A 19,603-nucleotide genomic window follows, 5' to 3' on the forward strand; every position below is an offset into this window, starting at 1 on the left:
AGGCATGCTCCCCTTTCCAGGGTTCCTCGGCCAAGTCAGGATAATCTTGGAAGCCTTGTGAAGTAGGGGAATGTGTGTCTATCAGTCATTTCCCTGAATCCCAGCAAGTGGATAGATTTCAACCATAAATCAGAGCCTCCTGTCATCTCTTGCCCTTTCCCATTTGACATTGATTCCAATACTGCGTGGAACGTACAGCGTTGTTATATGCTTTCAAAATGACTCTGACCATGGTAACCCTATCATAAAGTTTTTTCCTACTAGATTTATTTAGAGGTGCTGTTACTTTCCTCTATGTTTCAAAGAATCCTGCTTGACTGTATGACTTCCTAGTAGGCTTTCCATGGGTGCATGTACACTGTCGAATTAATGCAGTTTGCTACCACTTTGACTGCCATGACTCACTGCTATATAATCCTGGGAGCATCATCTGTGATGAAGAAGGCTAAATACCTTGCAAAATCTATGTTTCCAAAGCGTTGAGCCATGGCTCTGAAAGTGGCATCAAGCTAACTTGTGGTCCGTGGAACACCAGTGGTGCACAAGAACTAAAATATGGTCCGCAGCCTCGCCGTTATTACACGGTTGCAACAAGAACAACTGGTCTCACAAAACCCTCTTATAGTGCAAGGCTTATTAAGTATGGTTTTCTGTGGGTGAGCAGATGGCAACTACTGAATGACATGTTCTGTATCAAAGACTAGAACTGATGTGGTCAATCCAATGCAATTTTTGAAATCAGCACCCAAAATATCCAAACCAAATCTAAAGCTGACCAAAAACTGATTTGTAACCCTTTTGGTACTAATGTTGGAGAGTGGTCCCTGGTCAAAGTGGTCCCTGGCCAAAAAAAGGTTGGGAACCACTGATGTAGATGCACTCTATAACTGTGGCCTCATCTACACCAACAATTTAATGTAGGTCAAAGCTATCTTCAAACTGCAGCATCTAGACAACACCCATGAAAATGCATAAACAAAAGCTTTTCATTCACATCAGTGCTCTGTGATTTCTGTAATCAATCCAGGCCTGAATCTATTTCAGAATTTCTTATGTTATCATCTGTGCAGTGAAACCATCTTCTTTAATATCAGTCTGAAACTGACTTAAGCACTCAGTGTAGATGTGCCCAGTTGAGGGTTTAAACCCAGGTCTCCTGGAGTGCTGGACTAGTGATCAAACCATAACAGTGTACTTACTGGCTCCCAGCAAACAGTGTGGAGACAAGAACACTTCTCCCAGGAAGGAGAAAGAGGGAGCAGCAATTCATTCTGGGTGTGTATGTACCAGTGAAAACAGAGTTTGTCCACACCACTGAGATTAAGGCCTCCCATTTTCCTGCTGTTTAGAGAGATCGTTTCCTAGTACCATTTCTCTCCCCCTGCCTTCCTCCAGCATTTCCAGGTAAAGGTCAGGTACAGCTCATATGCACAGTATGAATAAGCCCACAATTATACTTGTTGGAAGGAACGGAAGCATGGAAAGGGATACAGCTGGAAGCAATTTTGGCACATTCGGGGCTGGCGATTCATGACAAGAATGACTCCAGCTGTCTTTGTGTTGTTTTTCCCTGGCTCACATTAGTCTTTTCTCTGTGAGGACGTGGAGGAAGCAAGTAGGCCCTTCGTGTGGGAAATGGCCTTTAGACAGCAGGGATTTGGGGAAGATGTTGGTCTTGGATCCTAGACAGCTGTCTGTTTTTGACAACATTGACAAGCATTCTACCTCTCTGTGTTCTGTGCCTGTGTGTGTGTTTGGACAGACATGCATAAAAGCTGGCATATCTAAACTGGCCACATCATAAGGAGAGAGGTGGTAGCATATTTCAGAAAACATTTACTTTAAAAAAAAATTAATGTGAAGGAGTTGGGAAATTTGCAAACTGCCCAGGGAAGAAGTTTGCTTTGACAGAGGCAGCTGTAGAACTTTGTAAATAGCCCCATTTAAGCTTCATTTTATCATCATTATTATACGAAAGGTGGCAGTAGTCGAGCTCTCAGCTGTTGCTTCCTGGAGGGAGCCATGACCCTGTGCCACCTGGCCTAAAATGATCTCACAAAATAATACAGTGTTATTCTCAGGAAGCATCACAGATGTTGTTCCTCTCTCTGGCACGTGAGTTGATATCTATACACATAAATAGTGGGGACATTGAGGATCTCTTTTGTGGATGGGATTCAACACCTCAGATAGAGCCTTCAAAACTCATACTAAATTTTGGAGTGGATTCATTATTCCCTGACTTCAGAGCTACCAGCCAACACTGCATACAAGGGAATATGCACTGGAAGTTTGTACCATTAAATTATATCATGAAAGCTAAATATTGTGCTATCAAGAGGTTAATTTTATGTACTTTTTATTCATTGAATATCTCTACCAGTTTCCTTACTATAGCTATTGTTTCTTTTTGACTCCGTCTTTTTGTGTTTTTGTAAAAGTCAATGAAAAATATACATTAAATAGTAGCCATTCTCTCTGACAATGAGCTGGAGAGTTTTTGTTTACTAAGCAGGATGGTAACTTCCTTTACTATTCTTAAAAGGGCACCTGTTGTGAAGTTTTCAGTTGAACACAAATTGTTTACATGAAATTATTTAATAAATATAACGAGAATGTGATTTTAGCTGTTTGATGCTTGATTCTAAAACAACTAAAACATCCTTTATTGAAAGAAGAGAACAGGGTTCATGGGAAGGTGGCTTCCATCTAGGTTAGCAGTTCTCAACTTGTGGGTCCCCAGATGTTTTGACCTTCAACTCCCAGAAACCCTAACAGCTGGTGAACTGGTTGGGATTTCTGGGAGTTGTAGGCCAAAACACATGGGAACCCACAGGTTGAGAACCACTGGTCTAGTAGGACAATTCATTCATTCTCAAATTCTCTTTCAAATTCTAAAGCGGTTTGAAAGCTTAAACCCAAAAGAAGTTAACCACAGTGCTGGACCTATTTTGCACAATGAAACTTGATTTTTTTTTGTCTGAGAAGTGTGGTTTCCACATTAAATAATTAAATAAATTCTTAGTTCTTGTGGTTCCTCGGGGGTTTTTTTGTAGCTTTTCCAAGATACGAATGAACACACTTTTGTTTTGTAGAAAGCATATGTCTGGTTATCTCTCTGAATGGTTAGGAACAAAGATTATGCCAATGCACAAAATATATAGCAGATCTTCAGAAGTGTTATTTCAGTTGCCAGTTCATTTATCCTTGCCTGACAAAGTGTCCTTTATAAGCATTGTCTAAGAGTTTTCGTAGGTTTTTCAGGCTGTAAGACCATGTTCTAGAAACATTCTCTCCTGATGTTTTTCCTGCATCTATGGCAGGCGTCCTTAGAGGATGTGATTGTCTAGGAGTTTCAGCACAACTCTGTGGCATCCTTGCACCAAAGTTCCTTCATTTCAGTAGTGTTTGCTATTATGTGTATGTCTATGCGGTGTCCAGGAACATATCCCTCTTGGATATGGGTGTCTTAGAGTACATACACTTTTAGGTTCCTCTGGCTACAAATCCCAGTTTCCATAGGACATGGCAATGGCAGTTAGAGTGGAATTGAAGCAGTACATGGGAATCGTGAATTGTGAAAGACACCATAGTGTTCAGACTGCCTGACATACGTGCTGTGATGCCATTTTATACATTAGTATTAACTTCCAAATAAATGAATGTATAGGATTTTACCCTATTCGTTCTTCTCTGGCATTTTGGTTTTGAGTGTAGTATTCTAGTATCCTCCCACAGGAGAACACACAGTCGCTTTGTTTCTTTAAAATAGAAAGGTGCCTTTTTCTCAGTCCCTGCCCATATCCTGGCCCTGCTCAGAAGATGTGGGAATTTCGTAGACCTGGTCCACATGGCTGGGTAAACGCACAAAGCAAATATTCAGGCCAAACAAGGTTGAAGGCAGTGTGACGTGGTCTTGCGTTCCAGCATAAGTGTTTCTTTCTTTGAGAGTTTGCGTGCTCTTCTCCAAGTTTGTAGCAACCTCCCACTGTGTATATATAAATGTCAGGTCTTGGAAAAAGTTCTCTTTCTGTATGGGAGGGTGACAATTCTCATATTCCTTCCTTTATAGAATAGCCACTGGATTTTTGCCGCAATGGTGAAAAGTAATGTTTCCAACCAGGCCCGTAGCCAGGATTTTGATTCGGGGGAGGGGGGGGGGCTGAGTCTAAGTGAAAGAGGGTCTAGCCTAGCAAACCTTTTGTATCATGACCTCAATACCCCCATGCATATGAAATATATTGAGCATGGTGAACAGATCATGATATTAATAAACATAACAGTTTAAATAATGTACCAGTAAGGCCTTTTCGCAGACCACCGTGAGAATTTGGGGGGGGGGGAGGGGCTGAACCCCCCCCCCCCCCCGTTACATGCCTGTTTCCAAGCTATGATATGTATGTATATTTGTATATTTTTCCCTGGATAAGGCTTCTGTGTGTTTTTAATATTAGCTGTTAACAATGGAGGAAGGTAATAAAGAGGCAAGCTACAGCTGTTACAACGCTGCCATACACACAGCTTTTAAAAGCTTTTCCTTGCTAGAGGCTAACCAGACGTCTTCCAAAGCATTATTTGTCTTTCTTAAAGGGAAAATGCTCTCGTGTTTAATTCTGACTTCAAATTTTCTGAAGCCTATCCAACTTGAGATAAGAGTTACTGGAACTGCACAAACTATTCTAAAAATTATATGTGACCTGAGTTTGTAGTATAATTAATGGCTGTATCAAAGGTTGCTTCCGGATAGGTGGTCTTCTAGTGCAAAAATAAACACAATTAAATCCACAAAAATGCCTTTATTGGCCAATCAAAATACAGAAATACATCAGCCAAGCTTTCAACATTTTACTGGCTCCTTCATCTGGCAAAGATGTTGAAAATCAAACCAAAAAGGAAAAAAGTGTTGGACTCATGAGGCTACCTTTTTGTCTCAGGCTCTGTCTACACTGCCCTATAATCCAGTATCTTAATTATCTGCTTTGAACTGGATTATATGGCAGTGTAGATTCGTATAATCCAGTTTAAAGAAGCTAATGGCAGTGTAGATCCAGCTTCAGGTGTTATGTGCAAGGTTTTGGAACATGTGGTGGCCTCTCAACTCCAGGGATTTTTTTTGGATGAAATAGATTATCTAGATCCAGTTCAGTCTGGTTTCAGGTCTGGCTGTGGGACAGAGGCAGCCTTGGTCACCTTGATGAATGACCTCTGTAGAGAGCTAGATGGGGGAAGTGTGTCCCTGTTGGTTCTCCTGGGTCCCTCAGTGGCTTTTGATACCATTGACCATGGCGTCCTTCTGGGTCATCTCACTAGGATGGGACTGGGAGGCACTGTTTATAGTGGCTTTGATCCTTCCTGGAGGGACGTGCCCAGAAGGTGGTGCTGGGGGACTCCTGTTCGAACGCCCAGCCATTGGCCTGTGGGGTTCCTCAGGGTTCAATTTTGTCCCACATTCTATTTAACATATAGGTGAAACCGCTGGGAGTGGTCATTTGGAGTATGATGCCACCTGTATGCAAATGAAAAGGAGTAGTATGCTCTACTACTCCTTTCCACCTAATGCCAAGGAAGCATTGGCATGGACTCGGCATTGAACCTGTGGGACCTGGTATCGGCAGTGGCCGGGAGGGTCTTTGCACAATTAAAACTTGTGTGCCAACTGTGCCTGTTCCTTGAGAAGCCAGATATCACCATGGTACATGCCCTAGTTACATCCCGTCTGGATTACTGTAACATGCTCTATGTGGGGCTGCCTCTGAAGAGTACTCGGAAACTTCAGCTGGTCCAAAGAGCTGCAGCTAGGTTGTTCACTGGGGCTGGCTACAGGGAGCGGACAACCCCCCAAGCACAATTCCAGGCACTAGACTTTTAAAGCCCTAGATGGTTCAGGTCCAGGCCATTTGGCTGACCACATCCCCTAGGCCCTCCTCTCAGTCCCACTTCCATCTTCAGGAGAGGCCCTCCTCTCAGTCCCACTTCCATCTCAAGCTTGGTTGGTGGGAATGAGAGAGTGGGCCTTATCTCTCGGTGACTGACCTTCGACTCTAGAACGCCCTTCTTCCTAGGGAAGCCAGAAAGGCTAAGACCTTTTTATTCAGACAGGTTTTTAAAGAAGAATGTTTTAAAGATCATGTCAGGGGCCACTGTGGTTGTATATGTTTTTATGGATTTAATCTGAATTGTTTTTAATACTAATGATGCCTAATGCAGTTTTAATATTTGTTTATTTTAAGTTGTATGTTGATGTTTTCATGTTAATCTGCTCTGAGTCCCCTTAGCGAGAGATAAGGAGGAGTATAAATAAATATAAAAACAGTAATAATAATAATATTTTAGTTGTCAATTAAGATTATCTAGAGCAGGTCTTCCTAAACTTCCACTTGTGACCCCCCTTCTGCCCAAGAACGTTTTACATGACCCCAGGTATATAGATATATAAAAGAGGTATTAAAAATCAGACATTTATAGATATCAAATCAACATTTTCAAGCCTTGCTAAACAGACTGATTTGCCTTTTTAATTACAGCTGAAGCATAGAGTCCACTGTAATCACTGCACATCAGATTGGTGTAAATGTCTAAAATAGTCACTAGGTGACATTCAGAAACCTTTTTTTTGCCAAATGTTTTATGACCCCAACATTGAGCTTCTAAGGGGACCTCATTGTGGTTGGGACCCACAGTTTAAGAAGCAGAGAGGGATCTCAATGCAGGTAGATGCTGTTCTCCTGCTTGGCCATATGAATTAGGGACAAAGGACAGTAAAAGGCAGGTACTAAAATTGTAGGTTGCAAAATTAGCAACAGAAAAGTAATTTATGTTGAGATCCAGGCTGCCTATGTCCTTTGCAAGCCTAAGTGATCCTTCTTTGCAGATAACATTGATTTTTTTAAAAAAAAACACACAACCAAAGCCTTATATTGTTACATATTGAACAAAGTTTTAAGTGCTGCATAGGTAAAACTTACCCATTGCAGTCCAAATAAAGGAGTTTTACTCTTCATTAACTCACAGTTATTAAAGTTTATCAGGTTGCAGTAAAAATTGCTATCTTTTATTCCAGGAAATACATTTGACGTAGCCATGGGGAAAAGGTTGGTTTTCAGCCCTGTTGTGAGATATTTTGGTTTCTCAACATATATTCTGCAAGATTTCATCTCATGTTATAGCAGTTGCCGATGATTGAAGCACAACAAATATCCATTTGAACTATGATGATGAGCACAGTTTATGGCTCCATTTGGTTGTAATTGATCCTTTTAAATAGTGCTAAAATGCCTTTCAGACTTTTTTTATGAAATGAAAGACAGGAATAATGCTATAATAGCATTATGCTGTCTTTTCACTTTGCCAAAATATCATTTTGAAATAAATGAATAATTATAGCCATTTGGTTTTATAATTTTATATGTGTCTGTTGCTAAAAAAAAATCCCAATTACTAAACAATTACTGTAGCCCCAACACATTTTGGTATAAGCAAAAACTCTCATAAGGCAAGAACAAATAAACAGGGCCATAAATGTTGTCTACCACAAGACATACAATGATGTTCTGAGCTGTAGTTGGATGACTTCCCCCATGTCTCACTTCCCATATGAAAACCCAGTCTTTTAAAAAGAAAAGTAACATGAAACATTAGGACCAGCCTGAGGAATCTCCTTCATTTGAGGTCTTTAAATAATCACCTCTCAGGGTTGGATCCTTGAAGTGACTGGATTGATCTTGAAGGAGCTGGGGGTGGTGACGGCCGACAGGGAGCTCTGGCGTGGGCTGTCCATGAAGTCACGAAGAGTCAGAAACGACTGAACGAATGAACAACAAAACAACAGGGTTGGAAGAAATGAGCCGTGACTATCCCAGACTACAAGTTTGCAAAGGAAACAATCCAGTGTATATATTGTTCTAGAACAGAGTTTCTCTGGGCGAATCTACACCAGGTATGGGCAAACCTAGTTTTGGGGACTGGATGCTGCCCCTTGGGCTCTTTTCTTGGCCCTCCTCTCTCCTTGCTTATCTCTTTCCTTCCTCCTTCCCTCCATTCTTTACCTCCCTTCCTTCCCTCTTTCTCCTTCCTTCCTTCTCTTCCACCTTTTCATCCTTCCTTCCCTCTTTCCTCTCTCCTCTCCTTCCTTCCTTCCTTCCTTCTCTTTTTCCTTTCTCCTCCTGAGAGATGTTTAACTGGGGGAAGAGAAGGTATGTTTCAAGATTTGAAAGGGTGTCCCATTGAGGAGGGGAGGGGGGACTGACTTTCTGCTGCTCTAGAGACCATGGTACAGGAAAGCAATGGTTTAAAATGGCAGGGAAAGAGATTTGACTGAAAAGATTAGGAAGAACTTCCTGAGCGTAAGAGCTGTTGGAGAGTGGCCTAGGCTGCCTGGGAGTGTGGTGGAGTATCCTTCTCTGGAAGCTTTCCCACAGAGGCTGTCTTTGATTGTGCCTTCTTGCATGGCAGGGGGTTGGACTGGATGGCCCTTGGAGGTCTATTTCAGTTCTAGGATTCTATATCAGGAGTAGGTAATATGGAATCAAATGGATACACTTTTTCTCTCCTGTCCACCATCTCATCTTGACCAAGGCCAACCCTTTGGGGATCTAAATGTTTCCCATATTTCCTTCACTTTCTGCCTTGAAAAGAGAAGAGGAAGGGGAAGAAAGGGCAGGGAAAGGACTTGGCAAGAACACCCCCTCCCAGCCTACTTCCCTCCTTGTGCTGACCCACCATGCGGCCCCCAAGTTAGAAAGTTTGCCCATGCCTGATCTACACTGTCTAATTCATGCGGTTTAACACCACTTTAACTGCCATGGTTCAATGCTAAGGAGTCCCGGGAGTTATAGTGTTACAAGGTTGACAGTTTTCTCTGCCAAAAAGTGCTGGTTCCTCACTCAACTATAACTCCCATGATTCCATAGCATTGAGCTATGGAACATTCTACAGTGTTGATGCACCCTCTGTGTGTTTGTGTGTGCGTGTATACTAGAAGATTGTCTGTCTGCAGTAAGCCATATTAATTCAAGTGTCATTATTTGCAAAGGCTTGTATATTATTTAACTTCCAAAGAATTCAGAGAGTTTAGCCTCAGAGCAATCCTTAGATGTGGGGGAGGCTGCTCTCATGCCTTAAATAGCAGGAGGATGTGCAGAAACCAGCTGGTGAAGCATTGCGGGCTAATGGGGACCTCTGCTCCCCTTTCTCGTGTGGCAGTTAGAATATTAAAATTCTTAAATTATTATTAATAGGTGCTTTAAAATGCCATTGCTTCACAGGGGGAGTCTACAGTGTGTAGACTCCCTGACCATGTGCTACATGTTACTGTTTCTTTTTCTGTGTCATCAAGTTGTTTTGAAGTTATAGTGAAACTATTAATGAGTTTTTTCCCAGCAACATTTTTACATAGGGCATTTACCACTGAAGTTGAGAGAGTGCAACTTGTCCAGGGTCACTCAGTTGCTTTCTATGGGCTGCCAGCAATTTTAATCCAGATTCTTAGACCATAACTCATACCAGTACATCACAGTGGCTCTAGTATGCCTCAATCCCTTCCTGTGAACAATCTTCTCTAAATTAGGTGTTTCAAAAGCCTTTGTTGGTATCAGCCGAGGCTTTTGTAAGACTAGTGTGATAGTCAGTCCTACTGAAAGAAGAAGGAAGCATTTTCAAACCATATCCATATCTGTCCCTCACTAGTCTTGCAGTAATAAGAGAAGCAGAGAAAGAAAGGGAGAAGGAGCTGGGTGAATATCATGGGTGAAGCAGATGGAAACTAGCTAGGATAGGAAGAGGTAGCACGGGGAAGATAGGAGGGGAGCGTGATTGAGTGTGTGGCTATGGCCTCTCCCCTGTTTGGATCTGGTCCCATCCAAGGCTGGTGTGCTCCTCACTGGAAGGTTTCCCACGAGAGGGAACATCGTCCTCGGGCTAAAAAGGCTTCTCACGCCTGGCAAAGAGGGATAAGCAGACCACACCAGCTATTGCCTGCAGATCAGGCCATGGATGATAGAGGAACACACTTTTCTTTTATTTCCCTTTAAGCATGGCAGCCTTATCTATGGTGGACTATGATGATAGTCAAGGTCTTAGTTACTTTTTCTATCTTTCAGACCAATACTTTAGTGCACCGTGAACATAGTGATGCTGCCAGGTGTGCCTTTCAAGGACTTGTGGTCACTGCAGTATTTCTGGCTATTGGAATAGGATTAAAGCCTTTCATTTGTGTTGGGAGTTGGATAATTCCAATCACTTTGAAATTATTCCATTAAATAATTATCCAGTCAGTGATTTGAATAATTCCACTGACCTTTCTGGCATCTGGTAGTAAGGTAAAGGTTTCCCCTGACATTAAGTCTAGTTGTGTCCGACTCTGGGGGGTGGTGCTCATCTCCATTTCTAAGCCAAAGAGCTGACGTTGTCTGTAGACACCTCCAAGGTCATGTGGCCAGCATGACTACATAAAGTGCCGTTACCGTCCCGCATAAGTGGTGCCTATTGATCTATTCACATGTGTATGTTTTTGAACTGCTAGGTTGGTAGAAGCTGGGGCTAACAGCTGGAGCTCACCCCACTCCTTAGATTCAAACCACCAACCTTTTGGTCACCAAGTTCAGCAGCTCAGCAGTTTAACCCACTGCACCACCAGGGGGCCCTGGCATCTGGTAGTAGTAGTCCAAAAATATTATTTTACTAAATTTGTGAAGACGACACATGGGAGGTGGTTCATAATCCTGCATTCTGCCTCTCTTGTTTAATTGTGGTTATTGTAAACTCTACAGTGATTTTAAATTTATGAACAGTAGTGTAGTGGAAACAGAACATGCCAGATTGAAGTACTGGGACTTTTTGTTCGGAAACATGGAATTTTAAGAGCCTCCAAGGGCCACCCAATCCAACCACCTGCCATGGAAGAACAGACAATTAAAGCAGTCCGGATGGATATCCATCCAGTCTCTGCTTTGAAAAAAAGAAGAAATATTCCACTACAGTTTCTCAAGTTTCTCCGGACACAGAAAAAAAAGTGGTGGTAATGAGTATGCTCCAGACTTTAGTGTAAACTTTAGATGAGCCATCCTCCAAAATGCTTTCCCTTTGAGTTGGACTTTCAAAGTTCAAATTGAACCATGAACCAGATGTACTACCTGTCTCACTGCCTCTGGTTTAAGTTTGACCAGATCAGTGGTTCTCGACCTGTGGGTCCCCAGAAGTTTTGGCCTGCAAGTCCCAGAAATCCCAGCCAGTTTACCAGCTGTTGGGATTTCTGGGAGTTGAAGGCCAAAACATCTGGGGACCCACAGGTTGAGAAGCACTGACCCAGATGGCCATGACGCTTAACCACCAGGCAAACTTAGGACATGTCTCTCTCATTGCATAAAGGTAATATCATTGAAGGATGTTGAGAAGGAGAGCGGGTAGGAGTTCAGATTCCTGGGTCTTGTCATTTCATGGTCTTGCAGTGCCCTGGGAACACGGTTCTTGTGGGCAGCTTCCCAGTCTAAGCACAGCAGTAGCAATATCAGAAAACTGGCACCACCTTCTGCCTGGATCCCAGCTGCTGGAAATGCTCTCTAGATAAGATAACAACCATCCAGCTGTGTTTCAGGAAGGGAGTTTGGAATTACAGGTGACAAGGTGACAACAGGCAGAAGAAAGGGAGAGGTGTTCATTTATCTTGCAAAGGAAATTTTCAAGAGTCCAGAAATACTTCTTATCTCTTCTGCTTTTACTATCTGCCACCTTCCTAAAGTACAACATAGAGAAACATTTAGTCCTCCATAGGTTTTAGACCACATCTTCTATCATTCCTTACAGTTGGTAGTGCTGAGTTGGAGCTGATGGAGATTGTAGGCCGATACAGCCAGAGAGCTGTATCCCACCTCCCTGAGTTTGAAGCAGAAACCAAGAAATCTTGGCTCACCAGCTCACTTTCCCCAAGCCAGTTGGGTCCTCTGCTCCTGACAGATCTGGGCCAAAAACCAACCTGTCCCTGGCAGGTGTTCTGCACTTTCTGTGGGAACATGACTTTGAGCAAAGGATGCGGTTGAAGATCAAGACACCAACCAGACATCTCTCTTCCCATTTTTTGCTGCCGCACCCATCCTCCAAATTTCTTTCCCAGGTGTAGGCGGCAGGGTTAACCCTTGAATTTCTTTATTCCAGAATCCCTTAAGTATCAGAACAGGAGTTGTTAGGCTTTCTAGAACGAGAAATGGCTCAGTTAGTACTGAGACCAGCTTTCCTCCCATTGCAAATATTAGGTGGGGTGGGGCTTCATTGAGAAGGCGGAAGGGAGGATTTAACCCTCCATCAGTTATTTGAGTAAATAGAAAATCATGGCGAAACTGTGGATTTGCCATTACGTTTTCGACTGGAACTTTATCCTTTTGGATTTTTATTTGTCATGTAAGGACCAGCGTGGTATAGTGCAATGGTTCTCAACCTGTGGGTCCCAAGGTGTTTTGGCCTACAACTCCCAGAAATCCTAGCCAGTTTACCAGCTGTTAGGATTTCTGGGAGTTGAAGGCCAAAACATCTGGGGACCCACAGGTTAAGAACCACTGGTATAGTGGTTTGAACAATGGACCATGACCTTGGAGACCCCACACAGCCATGAAACCAGCTGTGTGTTATTGGACAAATTATACTCTCTCAGCCTTAGAGGAAGGCAATGGCAAACACTTTCTGAATAGTTGGGTTGCTGTGAGTTTTCTGGGCTGTATGGCCATGTTCCAGAAGCATTTTCTCCTAACATTTCACCCACATCTATGGTAGGCATCTGCAGAGGTTGGTCTGTTGGAAATGACGCAAGTGGGGTTTATATATCTGTGGAATGTCCAGGATGGGAGAAAGAACTTGTATCTGCTTGAGGAGAATGTAAATTCCGCAATTGGCCACCTTGATTAGCATTGAATGGCCTTGCAGCATCAAAACCTGGCTGGTTGCTGCCTGAGGGAATCCGCCTGTACTATTTTTCTTTATGAGTTTCTCCCTCACAAACAAGCTGCTCCATTCCTATCTCACCCTGATTGAATTTTTTAGTATTAGTATTTTATCTTGCACATGCGGCCTGCTCATTGTTATTTTACTGTGTATGATTTTGTTTTGCATTTTATATAGGGTTTTTTTTTTTGTATTCATATGTTGTATGTATTTTATTGTGTTGTTACTGTGCTTTGGTTTTTATTTTATTGTAACATGCTGTTGGGCTTGGACTTGTGTAAGCCGCTGCGAGTCCCCATTGGGGAGATGGTGGCGGGGTATTAAATAAAGTTTATTATTATTTGTTGGATTTGTTGGATTTTGTTCACTCTCTCAATAAATCTTGCCAGGAAAACCATGTAATAGGGACACAGTAGATTAGAAATGACTTGAAGGCATACAGCAACAACAGTACCTCATGTGCAGAAATGGCTTGTTCTGTTCCTATTGAATGTGACGGTAAAAGGCATAAGTCTTTCTAAGGTGAAAAACAGGAAAATGGGTGGGGTTGGGAAAAATATACACGTTCTTTTGTGCCTCCCCTATCCCTTGGGGTGAAGATTGATTTAGGACTCTGTATCTCAAACTGTCTTATTAGTAGGACTGGGACCCCCCCTCCCCATCCTGTTTGTGTGCCATATTTGTGTCCAGTTATTTCTTTCTTTCCTGAAATCTCCTTTTATGGGTACCAGACTGTGGAAGAACACGTAGAAGAAGCTACCCTAGGATATTGTAGCTAATTTATTAGATTTTCAGCCCAAGAGGTTTGGGCATATTTGGTGGGATCGGAAATCAGTCTCATGTCAGTGGTCACACAAGGATCACAAAGACTTTCAAAATTGGCAAAAAATGAGACAACAACAACATTAAAAGCAACACTGCACAAAAATGTGCCCATTACATTGCTGAAGAGTGGAGAGCAGTAGGAAAAGGGGAAGACCACATTTAAGATGCATAAAGTCAATTAGAGAAGCCAATTCTGCAAGATGGTAGAGTGAATGGAAGGTCTGTCATTCATAAGGTCTCAAGACATTGAAGTCAACTTGATGACAATTAATATCAATAATAGCCCCCGGTGGCACAATGGCTTAAACCTTTGTGCCAGCAGGACTGCTAACTGACAGGTCAGCGGTTCAAATCCGGGGAGAGCAGGTTGAGCTCCCTCTGTCAACTCCAGCTTCCCATGCGGGGACATGAGAGAAGTCGCCTACAAGGATGGTAAAACTTCAGACATCCAGGTGTCTCCTGGGAAACATCCTTGCAGACGGCCAATTCTCTCACACTAGAAGCGACTTGCAGTTTTTCAAGTCATTCCTGACGCACATGCAAAAAATAAAATAAAATATCAACAATGAATGTAGAAAATCCTTAATGTTATAAGGTGAAGTTGCTTGCAAAACAGTATGCTAGTGGAGACATTAACAAATGGATTAAAAAAATGCATTCCTTTCGATTTTTAAAAATGAAAGCCAATAATGGGCGACACAAATTAATTATACAAATTTAAGGCTAAAAGAAGGAAAGAAGCTGATTCAAAATGAGTTTGGCAGATTGGCACCTCTGCCTCACGTACACGAACAAATGAGGATGTGTGGAAATGCTAGACAGGGCAGCCTGCCAGATTGTGCCTAAAGGTGTGGGTGGGAGGGGAGCTGGGTAACATCCTTCCTTACCCACCTTTTGTTGGGACAGACTCTCCCTCAGGCGCGGGGTTGGAATCACGATGTGTTCCTTGCTGTGCAGAAAATGAAAAGAAAAGGGATAATGGGTTTCCTGGCAATACCCCCACCCCTGCCCTGCTACCCATACACACCCAGTTTGCAGGTATTTTGGTTCCAAGAACCACCCTGTCCCAACCCTTCCGGCAGCCGCTGCAAATGTTACAGCACATGGTTTTCTGAATTTCTCTTCTCCCATGTCTCCAGGTGCTCTTTTGATCCAGGTGCGTTACTCTTGCTGCTGTTCTTTTTCCACTTGGTGATTGACCCCAATCTCTTCCGGACAACACTACACACAAACACACCTCAACCAACTGAGGATTATCTGCACATCCAAGATGGAGCTTCAGAAGATGGGAGATGACATGGGCACAGAGAGGCTCAATGGGACCATACCCGACAATGACAAAATGGCTGTCTTGGAGGATGGGTGAGTCTTTGGGGGTAATTGTGATGGAAAAGGAGGTGAAGGGAGGGCCAACATGAGAAAAAAGACCTGGTCCAATTGAAGTGGGTTATTTATTTATTTATCGTGTCAGGAACAACCAGACAGTTGTATTACATTTTTAACAAAACAAACAAACAAACAGACAAAACACAAAGTTTTCAAGCTTGGTAGTTGATTAAATGTCCTTTGACCAGTATCTGGCCACTTGGTGTGCCTCTGGTGTTGCTGCAAGAAGGTCCTCCATTTTGCATGTAGCAGGGCTCAGGTTGCATTGCAGCAGGTGGTCAGTGGTTTGCTCTTCTCCACACTCACATGTCGTGGATTCCACTTTGTGGCCCCATTTCTTAAGGTTGGCTCTGCATCTCTCTGTGCCAGAGCGCAGTCTGTTCAGCACCTTCCAAGTCACCCAGTTTTCTGTGTGCCCAGGAGGGAGTCTCTCATTTGGAATCAGCCATTGATTGAGGTTCTGGGTTTGAGCCTGCCACTTTTGGACTCTCGCTTGCTGGGGTGTTTCAGCGAGTGTCTCTGTAGATCTTAGAAAACTATTTCTCGATTTAAGTCGTTGACGTGCTGGCTGATACCCAAACAGGGGATGAGCTGGAGATGTCACTGCCTTGGTCCTTTCACAATTGGCTGCTACTTCCTGGCGGGTGTCAAGTGGTGCAATACCGGCTAGACAGTGTAGTTTCTCCAGTAGTGTAGGGCGCAGACACCCCGTGAAAATGCGGCATGTCTCATTAAGAGCCACATCCACTGTTTTAGCGTGGTGAGATGTGTTCCACACTGGGCATGCATACTCAGCAGCAGAGTAGCATAGCGCAAGAGCAGATGTCTTCATTGTGTCTGGTTGTGATCCCCAGGTTGTGACAGCCAGCTTTGGTATGAGAATTGAAGTGGGTGGGACAACAGGATGGGAGCCAGGAATTTATTTCAGGGTGTTCTACAAAGAGGTGGGATTTGGGCAGTGATTGAAATTGAGACTAAGTCTCCAATAAATGAGGCTCACTGGGGAAAACTTAGTTTGGTTGAACTTTCTTAGCCTGAGCTGTTTCACAAGGTTGCTAGGAAGACAAAATAGGAATATAGAGACTTGGGTTTGTCATCTCAAGCTTACTGGAGGAAAGGCAAGGTATGAATGTAAAAAATAGATTAATCTTTAGGACTTCCTTTGATGAGATGAGTTTGCTTGATAGGAGGGAAAACAAATTGTACCTTTTGTAAACAGCTGCTTGTTTACAACAACATTGTTTGAAGAGATAGCAAGAAAGTACACATATTAGTAGTTAGAAGCAACACCCACAAAATCTTAATAGCTTCTTTCTGCCAGCAAGAAACCACAAACTTTCACAACCAAATTTGAATTTACATGCTTATTATTATACTTACTGATATGCTGTGAAATGCTTTCTTTCACCTCTGCCCAATAAGGCACAGCCCAATTAATGCTTGAAAATGATATGGTACAGTAACAGGCACGACTGATTGGGAGGAGGGGCGAGGGCAGCAGGGCATAGTGAGTTTTCTGAGAATTTAACATTACAAACTTTAATAGCATTACCCTTCAAAAACAATATCACATGATGTTTACACTTTACTCATTCTTACTTTGAGGGCATTTGGGGGGGGGGGATATTTAAAAAAACATATTATTTTTTGAGTGGATTTTCTCTTAAAAAGAAAAGTAACAAGCATGTTGGGCATGTTTTGCCTGCAGAAGAGAAGGCTGAGAGGAGACATGATGGTCATGTATACATATGTGAGGGGAAGTCATAGGGAGGAGGGAGCAAGCTTGTTTTCTGCTGCTTTGGAGACTAGGACGCGGAACAGTGGCTTCCAACTGAACATGAGGAAGAACTTCCTAACTGTGAGAGCTGTTCAGCAGTGGAACTCTCTGCCCCGGAGTGTGGTGAAGGCTCCTTCTTTGGAGGCTTTTAAGCAGAGGCTGGATGGCCATCTGTTGGGGGTGCTTTGAATGCGATTTTCCTGCTTCTTTGCAGGGGGTTGGACTGGATGGCCCACAAGGTCTCTTCTGATTCTATGATTCTATGATAAGCAATGTAACAAATCATGAAACACTGTCAAAAGCCATTCTTTGGTTGGTTGGTTTTTTTCCTTAGACTGCACTATTTTGCACAATTGAACACCATATTTGTATCAAAGTTGCAAAGCCTCAAGTTGCTTGATGGGATGTGAAAATTCGTGGCAGATGTTCTTTACAGCCTAGTTGAATGGAGTATTTTTACTTTCTTAATTAAGGAGCACAGAAACAAGGGAACTGCAAGAAGCCTAGCTTCTCTTTCTGCCTTGAGATTTTGAAATAACTTCTGATGACATTTCATATGTTTTGGGAGGTCACAAACTCATTTTTGTTTTTAGCAATCCACCTTGCTGGCAATGAACACAGAATCACCTTCAGTTGTGCAGTTTTTGAAATTAGACAAAGACATTAACAAAATTATGTATGTATATGCACATGTGGGTATTTAAAAATAAAAATCCAACAAACACCTGGTCTCAAACATTTGAGATAAGGGATGCTCAACCTGAAGGTAGAAGGGGAGGCTCCACTTTTAGTCAAATTCTTGTTGGAGAATAAGATACTTGAATTATAATCCTGGTTTGTTGATCACGTAACAAGCCAGAAAAGGGAAACTGATTAAAATCTGTGGCTAGTTAGGGAGTAGCAAGCTAGAAGTCTGATATAAAAGGAAAGTTTTTCATTGTTAATTAATCAATATCCTTTGCTGAATAAAACTGAGTGGTGCTAATCATGCAGTGCACACAAGATTGTGTTTACTAATGATAAGACAGAGTTGCTGCAGCATTTGCCCTCTTTGTATTTACATTGGAAGCAAAGTTTCCTAACTCCATTCACCACATCCGCAATTACTTTCAGAGCCACGATGCAGGTGTTTCAAAAACATTGCCGGAATGTCCAGATTGCCAAATTATGCTGAAATATTTCAGGAAGATTTCTTTTGAAATTCCCCTTTGTGTCCGCCCTGTGGGTTTTGTTTAGTTCATCCTTGTGCCTATTCACCCTTGGAGTTGAAGAGTTGTGAGAAATACTTTGACATCACATAAACTGAAAGACTCTGTTGTCCAGTCACTGGGTTGACATAAGTCTCTGCCCTGTGATATATCTTCCTTACTTATGTGTTGTTATTGCGTGCTTTCCAGTCATTTCTGACCTTTGATGACCCTACGGCAAATCTGTGCACAGGGTTTTCCTGGAAAGATTTGTTTAGGGAAGGGGTTTGCCATTTTGTTTCTCTGAGACAGAGAGCGTGGCTTGCCCAAAGTCACTCAGTGGGGTTCATGGCTGAGCAGGGATTTGAACACTTATCTCTAGAATCATAGTCCTGTGCTGTAATAATTACACCACACTAGCTCCTAGTATTTGTGCATAGATATCTACAACTCCAGTGTCTACTTTTTTCTTCTTTTCATCTTCAGAGTTGGTCCAATGCTCAAACCATGACGCCACACTGGCTCCTGCCATTTTTGCATACATATCCACAACTCCATCCCCCTTGGTGGTGCAGCAGGTTAAACCGCTGAGCTGCTGAACTTGCTGACTGAAAGGTCAGCAGTTCAGATCCGGGGAGCGGGGTGAGCTCCTGCTGTTAGGCCCAGATTATGCCAACCTAGCAGTTAGAAAACATGCTAGGTTGATCAATAGGTACCACTTCTGCGGAGAAGATTAATAGGTACCACTTCTGCGGAAAGGTAACAGCACTCCATGCAGTCATGCTGGCCACATGACCTTGAAGGCATCTATGGACAATGCTGGTTTAGAAATGGAGATGAGCACCACCTCTCAGACTTAATATCAGGGGAAACTTTTACCTTTACCTTTTACCCACAACTCCAGGTTCTTTGTCTCCTTTTCGGGTTGCTCTCTCTGTTTCTCTCAAATTTCAAATTCTGAGTTTGGAGCACAGCACTTGAATTGATAACAAAATGAATGCCTTTATTGACGGAGCCACGTGGTTGTTCTCTGGGCGTGGGGATTTTTGTGGCTGATGCCGGATATGAACAGCCATATCATTAGGGCTTGGTCCAACGTGCTAATTGTGTGTCTCCTTCCCTTTCAGCTACGAGGATGAGGAGCATGGTTTGCCTGAGCAAGAGGAGTTCCTGCCCCACATTGACAGCAAGAAACTGAGCCAGTTCACTGACGTAGGTGATTGGGGACGAGGCCAAATAACCCCACTTCACCCTGGGTAGAATACGAATCCCGACTCCCTGGCTTCGGAGGCTAGAATGCAGGAGATCTGATTCTTTGGCCTCTAATGGATTTGCTTGAGTTCATAACCTTTTCTTGACTATATATAGGATTTGTATTCTAAACTTTTATTGGCAGAGAGACCTGAAAGGGCCAACTGATACTGCAGCCTTTTCACCTTTACCCTCTTTCGTCCACACTTCTGCCAGTGCTTTTGACTCTTTGCGGTTTAAGAGCTGAAGT

The 19,603-nt window shown here is 42.8% G+C and overlaps 1 protein-coding gene across 1 annotated transcript in view; it reads left to right on the forward strand.

Annotated features, from left to right (window-relative positions):
• Positions 1-19,603, forward strand: part of SLC38A5 (solute carrier family 38 member 5) — a 56,372-nt gene that overhangs the window by 8,192 nt on the left and 28,577 nt on the right. Inside the window, exons 2-3 of the mRNA XM_060762730.2 lie at positions 14,892-15,114; positions 19,230-19,314. Of these exons, the coding sequence (XP_060618713.1) occupies positions 15,023-15,114; positions 19,230-19,314 (177 nt within the window). The 5' untranslated portion in view covers positions 14,892-15,022. The remainder of the gene's footprint in view (positions 1-14,891; positions 15,115-19,229; positions 19,315-19,603) is intronic.

This window comes from Anolis sagrei, chromosome 2 (genome assembly GCF_037176765.1).
Source record: "Anolis sagrei isolate rAnoSag1 chromosome 2, rAnoSag1.mat, whole genome shotgun sequence".
NCBI classification, from domain to species: domain Eukaryota; kingdom Metazoa; phylum Chordata; class Lepidosauria; order Squamata; family Dactyloidae; genus Anolis; species Anolis sagrei.